This window comes from Rhinichthys klamathensis, unplaced genomic scaffold (genome assembly GCF_029890125.1).
Source record: "Rhinichthys klamathensis goyatoka isolate OS25496 unplaced genomic scaffold, OSU_Roscu_1.1 h1tg000176l_1, whole genome shotgun sequence".
NCBI classification, from domain to species: Eukaryota; Metazoa; Chordata; class Actinopteri; order Cypriniformes; family Leuciscidae; genus Rhinichthys; species Rhinichthys klamathensis.
The window spans coordinates 1,979,354-1,992,500 of NW_026606705.1; the positions used below are offsets into that span (position 1 = coordinate 1,979,354).

At 50.0% G+C, this 13,147-nt stretch overlaps 1 protein-coding gene across 1 annotated transcript in view; it reads right to left on the minus strand.

The window, feature by feature from the left end:
- Nucleotides 1-4,280: 4,280 nt before the first annotated feature.
- LOC130092426 (venom phosphodiesterase CdcPDE) overlaps nt 4,281-13,147 on the minus strand; it is a 52,023-nt gene continuing 43,156 nt past the window's right edge. Inside the window, exons 23-25 of the mRNA XM_056260281.1 lie at nt 7,898-8,030; nt 6,412-6,568; nt 4,281-5,012 (exon numbers count right to left, since the gene is read on the minus strand). Of these exons, the coding sequence (XP_056116256.1) occupies nt 4,839-5,012; nt 6,412-6,568; nt 7,898-8,030 (464 nt within the window). The 3' untranslated portion in view covers nt 4,281-4,838. The remainder of the gene's footprint in view (nt 5,013-6,411; nt 6,569-7,897; nt 8,031-13,147) is intronic.

The following is a 13,147-nucleotide window of genomic DNA, read 5'->3' on the forward strand; positions in this document are numbered from 1 at the left end:
GTGGAGCTGGGGAGGTGGAGGGACGCCAGAACAGCGGATGCCGGAGCGAGGGGATCGAGGAGCAGCTTCAGTTTGAGATCTGATACACCACCAGTGGGAACACTAATGCCTGGAGGATGAGTATGGTAGATGCCTAAATGATGCAGGTGGAGCTGGGGAGGTGGAGGGACGCCAGAACAGCGGATACCGGAGTGAGGGGGTCGAGGAGCAGCTTCAGTTCGAGCTCTGATACACCACCCGTGGAAACACTAATGCCTGGAGGATGAGCCTGGTAGATGCCTCAATGATGCAGGTGGAGCTGGGGAGGTGGAGGGACGCCAGAACAGCGGATGCCAGGGCGAGGGGATCGAGGAGCAGCTTCAGCTCAAGCTCTGATACACCACCCGTGGGAACACTAATGCCTGGAGGATGAGTATGGTAGATGCCTCAATGATGCAGGTGGAGCTGGGGATGTGGAGGGAGGCCAGAACAGCGGATGCCGGAGCGAGGGGATCGAGGAGCAGCTTCAGCTCGAGCTCTGATACACCACCAGTGGGAACACTAATGCCTGGAGGATGAGCCTGTTAGATGCCTCAATGGTGCAGGTGGAGATGGGGAGGTGAAGGGACGCCAGAACAGCGGATAGCGGAGTGAGGGGGTCGAGGAGCAGCTTCAGCTCGAGCTCTGATACACCACCCGTGGAAACACTAATGCCTGGAGGATGAGCCTGGTAGATGCCTCAATGATGCAGGTGGAGCTGGGAAGGTGGAGGGACGCCAGAACAGCGGATGCCGGAGCGAGGGGATCGAGGAGCAGCTTCAGCTCGAGCTCTGATACACCACCCGTGGAAACTCTAATGCCTGGAGGATGAGCCTGGTAGATGCCTCAATGATGCAGGTGGAACTGGGGAGGTGGAGGGACGCCAGAACAGCGGATGCCAGGGCGAGGGGATCGAGGAACAGCTTCAGCTCGAGCTCTGATACACCACCCGTGGGAACACTAATGCCTGGAGGATGAGCCTGGTAGATGCCTCAATGATGCAGGTGGAGCTGGGGAGGTAGAGGGACGCCAGAACAGCGGATACCGGAGTGAGGGGGTCGAGGAGCAGCTTCAGCTCGAGCTCTGATACACCACCCGTGGAAACTCTAATGCCTGGAGGATGAGCCTGGTAGATGCCTCAATAATGCAGGTGGAACTGGGGAGGTGGAGGGACACCAGGACAGCGGATGCCAGGGCGAGGGGATCGAGGAGCAGCTTCAGCTCGAGCTCTGATACACCACCCGTGGGAACACTAATGCCTGGAGGATGAGTATGGTAGATGCCTCAATGATGCAGGTGGAGCTGGGGATGTGGAGGGACGCCAGAACAGCGGATGCCGGAGCGAGGGGATCGAGGAGTAGCTTCAGCTCGAGCTCTGATACACCACCAGTGGGAACACTAATGCCTGGAGGATGAGCCTGGTAGATGCCTCAATGGTGCAGGTGGAGCTGGGGAGGTGGAGGGACGCCAGAACAGCGGATACCGGAGTAAGGGGGTCGAGGAGCAGCTTCAGCTCGAGCTCTGATACACCACCCTTGGAAACACTAATGCCTGGAGGATGAGCCTGGTAGATGCCTCAATGATGCAGGTGGAGCTGGGGAGGTGGAGGGACGCCAGAACAGCGGATGCCGGAGCGAGGGGATCGAGGAGCAGCTTCAGCTCGAGCTCTGATACACCACCCGTGGAAACACTAATGCCTGGAGGATGAGCCTGGTAGATGCCTCAATGATGCAGGTGGAACTGGGGAGGTGGAGGGACGCCAGAACAGCGGATGCCGGATCGAGGAGCAGCTTCAGCTCGAGCTCTGATACACCACCCGTGGAAACACTAATGCCTGGAGGATGAGCCTGGTAGAAGCCTCAATGATGCAGGTGGAGCTGGGGAGGTGGAGGGACGCCAGAACAGCGGATGCCAGAGCGAGGGGCTCGAGGAGCAGCTTCAGCTCGAGCTCTGATACACCACCCGTGGGAACACTAATGCCTGGAGGATGAGTATGGTAGATGCCTCAATGATGCAGGTGGAGCTGGGGAGGTGGAGGGACGCCAGAACAGCGGATGCTGGAGCGAGGGGATCGAGGAGCAGCTTCAGCTCGAGCTCTGATACACCACCCGTGGGAACACTAATGCCTGGAGGATGAGTATGGTAGATGCCTCAATGATGCAGGTGGAGCTGGGGAGGTGGAGGGACGCCAGAACAGCGGATGCCGGAGCGAGGGGCTCGAGGAGCAGCTTCAGCTCGAGCTCTGATACACCACCCGTGGAAACACTAATGCCTGGAGGATGAGCCTGGTAGATGCCTCAATGATGCAGGTGGAGCTGGGGAGGTGGAGGGATGCCAGAACAGCGGATGCCGGAGCGAGGGGCTCGAGGAGCAGCTTCAGCTCGAGCTCTGATACACCACCCGTGGAAACACTAATGCCTGGAGGATGAGTATGGTAGATGCCTCAATGATGCAGGTGGAGCTGGGGAGGTGGAGGGACGCCAGAACAGCGGATGCCAGGGCGAGGGGATCGAGGAGCAGCTTCAGCTCCAGCTCAGATACACCACCCGTGGGAACACTAATGCCTGGAGGATGAGCCTGGTAGATGCCTCAATGATGCAGGTGGAGCTGGGGAGGTGGAGGGACGCCAGAACAGCGGATGCCAGGGCGCGGGGATCGAGGAGCAGCTTCAGCTCGAGCTCTGATACACCACCCGTGGGAACACTAATGCCTGGAGGAGGAGCCTGGTAGATGCCTCAATGATGCAGGTGGAGCTGGGGATGTGGAGGGACGCCAGAACAGCGGATGCCGGAGCGAGGGGATCGAGGAGCAGCTTCAGCTTGAGCTCTGATACACCACCCGTGGAAACACTAATGCCTGGAGGATGAGTATGGTAGATGCCTCAATGATGCAGGTGGAGCTGGGGAGGTGGAGGGACGCCAGAACAGCGGATGCCGGAGCGAGGGGATCGAGGAGCAGCTTCAGCTCCAGCTCAGATACACCACCCGTGGGAACACTAATGCCTGGAGGATGAGTATGGTAGATGCCTCAATGATGCAGGTGGAGCTGGGGAGGTGGAGGGACGCCAGAACAGCGGATGCCGGAGCGAGGGGATCGAGGAGCAGCTTCAGCTCCAGCTCAGATACACCACCCATGGGAACACTAATGCCTGGAGGATGAGCATGGTAGATGCCTCAATGAATGCAGGTGGAGCTGGGGAGGTGGAGGGACGCCAGAACAGCGGATGCCGGAGCGAGGGGATCGAGGAGCAGCTTCAGCTCGAGCTTTGATACACCACCCGTGGGAGCACTAATGCCTGGAGGATGAGCCTGGTAGATGCCTCAATGGTGCAGGTGGAGCTGGGGAGGTGGAGGGACGCCAGAACAGCGGATGCCAGAGTGAGGGGATCGAGGAGCAGCTTCAGCTCGAGCTCTGATACACCACCCGTGGGAGCACTAATGCCTGGAGGATGAGCCTGGTAGATGCCTCAATGGTGCAGGTGGAGCTGGGGAGGTGGAGGGACGCCAGAACAGCGGATGCCGGAGTGAGGGGATCGAGGAGCAGCTTCAGCTCGAGCTCTGATACACCACCCGTGGGAACACTAATGCCTGGAGGATGAGTATGGTAGATGCCTCAATGATGCAGGTGGAGCTGGGGAGGTGGAGGGACGCCAGAACAGCGGATGCCGGAGCGAGGGGATCGAGGAGCAGCTTCAGCTCGAGCTCTGATACACCACCCGTGGGAACACTAATGCCTGGAGGATGAGCCTGGTAGATGCCTCAATGGTGCAGGTGGAGCTGGGGAGGTGGAGGGACGCCAGAACAGCGGATACCGGAGTGAGGGGGTAGAGGAGCAGCTTCAGCTCGAGCTCTGATACACCACCAGTGGAAACACTAATGCCTGGAGGATGAGCCTGGTAGATGCCTCAATGGTGCAGGTGGAGCTGGGGAGGTGTAGGGACGCCAGAACAGCAGATACCGGAGTGAGGGGGTAGAGGAGCAGCTTCAGCTCGAGCTCTGATACACCACCCGTGGAAACACTAATGCCTGGAGGATGAGCCTGGTAGATGCCTCAATGATGCAGGTGGAGCTGGGGAGGTGGAGGGACGCCAGAACAGCGGATGCCGGAGCGAGGGGATCGAGCGGCTGCTTGTCGGCTCCGGCGGTTAACTGAGAGATTAGATGGGTTCACTCCTCCCGAAACTACGTTGTGAACTTCACTTGTTTGCTGGAAACCAAAACAAAAAAGCTTGGAATGTGAAAAAAAAATACAAAACACAAATATGTTTTCATATCATTTTAATGCATTTTTTTGACAAACATAAACTCACTGCAAAAATGACTTCATAAAATGTTTCCAATTAGATTTTTCACTTGAAGTTTAAAGTGTCTAAAAATCCTTGAAATATTTAAAATTTAAATAATTTACAGACTGGAGACTTAACACCGCACGAGACAGCAAGACTCCTTTTCATGGACTGTTGCTTAGATACGAGTGATTTTTGTCTGTTTTCAGTACAAAGAAAGTTAAAAACAAGCCAGTGCAGAAAGACAAAGTTGCTTCTCAAGCGAATTTAAGGATTTTTTATATAATTTAACTGGGAAACAAGACAGAAAAACTCATTAAGCATTTATTATTATTTTTGAAGCGTGTAATGTGATGTAATTAATTAATCATAAACCAATAAGAGCAGGAACGGGAATGAAATCTATTTTTCCCTCTACAGCACAGATGCTCTTACTGAGAAACATGATAATACATTCAATAAATATATTAACGATAAGAGGTACTTATAATTAAATATAATAAATCACGAACAGGAATCAGTGGCGTTCAGCGACTCAAGCTTTGGGATGGATGGCGGCAGTGGGGCGGGTCTTAAGGCGGAGGAGCTCAGCGATTGGACGATTGCTGTCCTGGAAAAAGTCCAATCCCGTGATCCACTCCACATCCCTCACGCGTGATTGGTGCATCCACAGGAGAGGCTCCACCCACTGGGACTCCGGCTGGTCATCCTACACACAAACAGTGACAGGATCTCTCATGACTCGAGTTCTTGTGTCACATCACGTAAAGCTTCATTGTGTTTCATTCATTGTTTGAGTTGGTGGGAAACGAGATTATTGCGACATCACGCATTCATGTCAGAAACAAAACACAGAAGCAGCTGAAACCCAAACAAACAAACAATGGCAAAAGCTCTTTGTTTAGTGGGATGAGCATCATGGGACGCACCTGTGTCACCGTCACATGATTCTGTTACTGTACGTGTATAGTCATATTTCAAAGCAGCTTCACAGAAAAGCATGACTGAGCATTAACTTTGGTTTTGTTTGTAGAATTTATATCATTTAAAATTAATATGCATAAATAAAACCGAAAAGTTTTTAGTTTTGCGGCTTAATGTCACTGAAAACTAAATAAAAAATAATAATATTAATGAATGAATAAATAAAAATTATTAAAATGGAATTTTTAATTAATGATTAAATAAAAAATATCAATGAGTTGAATAATTTATATCAATTAAATGAATCTGGAAAATAAAACGTTGTTAGTTAAAAAAAAAATAATAATAATAATATCGATTGAATTATACAATTTATATAATTAAAGTTAATATGCATGAATAAAAGAGTGAGGTTTGTCAGTTTTACAGCTTAATGTCACTGACAAATGAAAAAAAGAATAATTATTGAATAAATAAAAATAATTCAAATAAATGTTTTACTTAATGAATAAATAAAAAAGAAATAAAAATATCAATGAATTGTATAATTTATATCATTTCATTTAATATGCATGAATACAACAGTGAAGTTGTTAGTCTTACAGGTTAATGTCACTGAAAAATTAAATAAAAAAATAAAAAAAATTTGAATAAATAAAAATATATTTTGTACTTACTGAACAAATAAATAAATAAATATCGATTCAATTGTATAATTTATATAATTTTAATTAGTATGCATAAATGAAACAGAGAAGTTGTTAGTTTTAGAGCTTAATTGCATTGACAAATACAATTAAATAAATAATGAATGAATAAAAATGTATAAAAAAATTCTACTTAATGAATAAATAAATAAAATTATGACAAATATTGATGAACAATAAAAACTGATCCACTGATCAGAATAATATTATTAATATGAAAACAAGAATGTTTAAGGTGTGTTCATATCTACTAATCTGTCACGGCGTGACATCAGAGAACGTCTGAAAACACAAAGAACAAACTGAATCATTCTGACTGCAGTTTCGATTCATTGAGAAGAACGAACAGAATGATTCATGTGATGATGGATTCAATCACGCTCAAAGTCAAGTGTCTCGTTCCACATCCAGTGTGTGAGGATGAGCTTGTGAAACAGGAAGTGAGAGTATCAGTGTGTGTGTGTGTGTGTCACTCACCGCGCAGCTCTCTGTGTTTTCATCTCTGTGGGGCAGAAGGAAGGAAACGCTCTGAAGTTCCCCGGAACATTCGCCCACCGCCTGCGTCTCGTCCCGGCAGCTCGTCAGCACCGCGAAATAATGAGTGGGAAGAGGAACAGACGAACCTGCAACCAACCTGAACACAAGCACTGTGAGACGCGTGAGGAGGGGACATACAGAGGCATTTATATAGCGCTTTCATATGTTCTACTGTACACCCAAAGCGCTTTACACTCATGTCAGGCGGTCTCGCCTCAACACCACCAGTGTGAGCTCCTCTGGGATGAGGCGACGGCAGCCACAGTACAACAGCGCCAGTGCGCTCACAACACACACACACCAGCTATAGTTGGAGAGGACAGAGAGTGATAGAGCCAAATTCAGTGGATGGGGATTATTAGGAGGCCATGATTGGCGAGGGCCACTGGAGGGAATGTGGCCAGGACACCGGGGTTACACCCCTACTCTTTACCAGGAGTGCCATGGGATTTGTAATGACCACAGAGAGTCAGGGCCTCGGTTTAACATCTCATCCAAAGGACGGTGCTCTTTGACAGTATAGTGTCCCCGTCACTATACTGGGGCGTTAGGACCCACACAGAGCACAGGGTGAGCGCCCCCTGCTGGGTGAGCGCCCCCTGCTGGCCTCACTGACACCTCTTCCAGCAGCAACCTGGTTTTCCCAGGAGTCTCCCATCCAGACACTGCCCAGCCTCAGCCCTGCTTAGCTTCAGTGGGGGGCCAGTCTCGGGCTACAGGGTGATACAGCTGCTGGCATAAATATCATGAAAATCTGACTTTTTCCGTGTTTAAGTGCTATAATCGGGTGCTTCTACCAACCCAAAAAGTGAAAAGTGAAACCCAGTAACTTTGTTTTGGTGAGCCTTTCTCTGCAAGCGTGTCCAAAAATAAGCCGATCAGATTTCGCTCTCCTTCTGACTTAGGAAGAGGATCTTATTATAATATTACAGGCCCTTAATCTGCACGTCTCTCCGTGACGGTACAGATCCACTTGTCCGTGCGACACTTCTGTCGCGCCACGCTCCGCTTTATTCCTATGGGTGACGTCACGCGACTTTAACGCGCCTGCAAAGCATCCCGGGAAGGCGCCGCTGCATTTGGTACCGTAAGGCTGCACTCGCTCCTGGTTATTCCTGATTCTGGATCAGTGAGATTGGCCTGTTTTGTTATTGCCGGAGTTTCTGAAGCTTGTGTAAAGGCTCCGCCCTCTTCTGAACAGAGGCGGAGCTGCAGCTCATTTGCATTTAAAGGGGCGTGTTTTTGCTCACACCCAAAAAGGGGCAAATTTGACAAGCTATTATAAATGATCTGGGGGTTTTTGTTGCTGAAATTTCACACACACATTCTGGGGACACCGTAGATTTATATTACATCTTGTGAAAAGGGGCATAATATGTCACCTTTAAACATGAGGGAACACATTACAGGAAATGATCATACTTACTCCTGGATCTGATCCCGAGAGTCGAAGCGTCCGTCATAGTTGTAGTCGTACACCGGGCCAGTGACAACGTTAATGCCGTTATACTGAGACGCGTATTTAAGCAGCAGAACCTCCTGGAAATACTGCCAGAGTCCTGGAGAAACACACAACAAGCCATCAGATACACACACACACACTCACTGCAGAGACACACAACAAGCCATCAGATACACACACACACACTCACTCACTGCAGAGACACACAACAAGTCATCAGATACACACACACACTCACTGCAGAGACACACAACAAGCCATCAGATACACACACACACACTCACAGCAGAAACTCACTGCACACACACTCACTGCACACACACTCACTGCACAAGCACTCACTGCACACACACTCACTGCACACACACTCACTGCACAAGCACTCACAGCAGAAACACTCGCTGCACACACACTCACTGCACACACACTCACTGCACAAGCACTCACTGCACAAGCACTCACAGCAGAAACACTCACTGCACACACACTCACTGCACAAGCACTCACAGCAGAAACACTCACTGCACACACACTCACTGCACAAGCACTTACAGCAGAAACACTCACTGCACACACACTCACTGCACAAGCACTCACAGCAGAAACACTCGCTGCACACACACTCACTGCACAAGCACTCACAGCAGAAACACTCGCTGCACACACACTCACTGCACAAGCACTCACAGCAGAAACACTCACTGCACACACACTCACTGCACACACACTCACTGCACACACTCACTGCACACACTCACTGCACAAGCACTCACAGCAGAAACACTCACTGCACACACACTCACTGCACACACACTCACTGCACACACACTCACTGCACAAGCACTCACTGCACACACTCACTGCACACACTCACTGCACAAGCACTCACAGCAGAAACACTCACTGCACACACACTCACTGCACACACACTCACTGCACACACACTCACTGCACAAGCACTCACAGCAGAAACACTCACTGCACACACACTCACTGCACACACACTCACTGCAGAAACACTCACTGCACACACACTCACTGCACACACTCACTGCACACACTCACTGCACACACTCACTGCACACACACACTCACTGCACAAGCACTCACAGCAGAAACACTCACTGCACACACACTCACTGCAGAAACACTCACTGCACACACACTCACTGCACACACTCACTGCACACACTCACTGCACACACTCACTGCACACACACTCACTGCACAAGCACTCACAGCAGAAACACTCACTGCACACACACTCACTGCACACACACTCACTGCACAAGCACTCACTGCAGAAACACTCACTGCACACACACTCACTGCACACACACTCACTGCACACACACTCACTGCACAAGCACTCACAGCAGAAACACTCACTGCACAAGCACTCACTGCAGAAACACTCACTGCACACACACTCACTGCACACACACTCACTGCACACACACTCACTGCACACACTCACTGCACACACACTCACTGCACAAGCACTCACAGCAGAAACACTCACTGCACACACACTCACTGCACACACTCTCACTGCACACACACTCACTGCACACACACTCACTGCACACACACTCACTGCACAAGCACTCACTGCACACACACTCACTGCACACACACTCACTGCACACACACTCACTGCACAAGCACTCACTGCAGAAACACTCACTGCACACACACTCACTGCACACACACTCACTGCAAACACACTCACTGCGCACACTCACTGCAGAAACACTCACTGCACACACTCACTGCAGAAACACTCACTGCACACACTCACTGCACACACACTCACTGCACACACACTCACAGCTGAAACACTCACTGCACACACACTCACTGCACACACACTCACTGCGCACACACTCACTGCACACACTCACAGCAGAAACACTCACTGCACACACACTAACTGCACACACACTCACTGCACACACACACTCACTGCACACACACACACTCACTGCACACACACTCACTGCACACACACTCACTGCACACACACTCACAGCAGAAACACTCACTGCACACACACTCACTGCACACACTCACAGCAGAAACACTCACTGCACACACACTCACAGCAGAAACACTCACTGCACACACACTCACTGCACACGCACTCACTGCACACACACTCACAGCAGAAACACTCACTGCCCACACACTCACTGCACACACTCACTGCACACACTCACTACACACACACTCACTGCAGAAACACTCACTGCACACACTCACTACACACACACTCACTGCACACACACTCGCTTCACACACTGCAGAAACAATTACTGCACACACTCACTGCACACACACTCACTGCACACACACTCACTGCACACACTCACTGCACACACTCACTGCACACACTCACTGCACACACACTCACTGCACACACACTCACTGCCGAAACACTCACTGCACACACTCACTGCACACACACTCACTGCACACACTCACTTCACACACTCACTTTACACACTCACTTCACACACTGCAGAAACAATTACTGCACATACTCACAGCAGAAACACTCACTGCACACACTCACTGCACACACTCACTACACACACACTCACATCACACACACTCACTGCACACACACTCACTGCACACACACTCACTGCACACACTCACTTCACACACTCACTTCACACACTGCAGGAACACTCACTGTACACACTCACTGCACACACACTCACTGCACACACACTCACTTCACACACTGCAGAAACAATTACTGCACACACTCACTGCAGAAACACTCACTGCACACACACTCACTGCACACACTCAGTGCACACACTCACTTCACACACTGCAGGAACACTCACTGTACACACTCACTGCACACACTCACTACACACACACTCACTGCACACACACTCACTGCACACACACTCACTGCACACACACTCACTGCACACACACTCACTGCACACACTCACTTCACACACTCACTTCACACACTGCAGGAACACTCACTGTACACACTCACAGCAGAAACACTCACTGCACACACACTCACTGCACACACTCACTTCACACACTCACTTCACACACTCACTTCACACACTGCAGAAACAATTACTGCACACACTCACAGCAGAAACACTCACTGCACACACTCACTTCACACACTCACTTCACACACTCACTTCACACACTGCAGAAACAATTACTGCACACACTCACAGCAGAAACACTCACTGCACACACTCACTTCACACACTCACTTTACACACTCACTTCACACACTGCAGAAACAATTACTGCACACACTCACAGCAGAAACACTCACTGCACACACTCACTGCACACACTCACTTCACACACACTCACAGCACACACACTCACTGCACACACACTCACTGCACACACACTCACTGCACACACTCACTTCACACACTCACTTCACACACTGCAGGAACACTCACTGTACACACTCACAGCAGAAACACTCACTGCACACACACTCACTTCACACACTGCAGAAACAATTACTGCACACACTCACTGCACACACTCAGTGCACACACTCACTTCACACACTGCAGGAACACTCACTGTACACACTCACTGCACACACTCACTACACACACACTCCCTGCAGAAACACTCACTGCACACACACTCACTGCACACACTCAGTGCACACACTCACTTCACACACTGCAGGAACACTCACTGTACACACTCACTGCACACACTCACTACACACACACATACTGCACACACACTCACTGCACACACACTCACTGCACACACTCACTTCACACACTCACTTCACACACTGCAGGAACACTCACTGTACACACTCACAGCAGAAACACTCACTGCACACACACTCACTGCACACACTCAGTGCACACACTCACTTCACACACTGCAGAAACAATTACTGCACACACTCACTGCAGAAACACTCACTGCACACACACTCACTGCACACACTCAGTGCACACACTCACTTCACACACTGCAGAAACAATTACTGCACACACTCACTGCAGAAACACTCACTGCACACACACTCACTGCACACACTCACTTCACACACTCACTTCACACACTGCAGAAACAATTACTGCACACACTCACTGCAGAAACACTCACTGCACACACACTCACTGCACACACTCAGTGCACACACTCACTTCACACACTGCAGGAACACTCACTGTACACACTCACTGCACACACTCACTACACACACACTCACTGCACACACACTCACTGCACACACACTCACTTCACACACACTCACTGCACACACACTCACTGCACACACTCACTTCACACACTCACTTCACACACTGCAGGAACACTCACTGTACACACTCACAGCAGAAACACTCACTGCACACACTCACTTCACACACTCACTTCACACACTCACTGCACACACTCACTTCACACACTGCAGAAACAATTACTGCACACACTCACAGCAGAAACACTCACTGCACACACTCACTGCACACACTCACTACACACACACTCACAGCACACACACTCACTGCACACACACTCACTGCACACACACTCACTGCACACACTCACTTCACACACTCACTTCACACACTGCAGGAACACTCACTGTACACACTCACAGCAGAAACACTCACTGCACACACACTCACTTCACACACTGCAGAAACAATTACTGCACACACTCACTGCACACACACTCACTGCACACACTCACTGCACACACTCAGTGCACACACTCACTTCACACACTGCAGGAACACTCACTGTACACACTCACTGCACACACTCACTACACACACACTCACTGCAGAAACACTCACTGCACACACACTCACTGCACACACTCAGTGCACACACTCACTTCACACACTGCAGGAACACTCACTGTACACACTCACTGCACACACTCACTACACACACACTCACTGCACACACACTCACTGCACACACACTCACTGCACACACTCACTTCACACACTCACTTCACACACTGCAGGAACACTCACTGTACACACTCACAGCAGAAACACTCACTGCAAACACACTCACTTCACACACTGCAGAAACAATTACTGCACACACTCACTGCAGAAACACTCACTGCACACACACTCACTGCACACACTTAGTGCACACACTCACTTCACACACTGCAGGAACACTCACTGTACACACTCACTGCACACACTCACTACA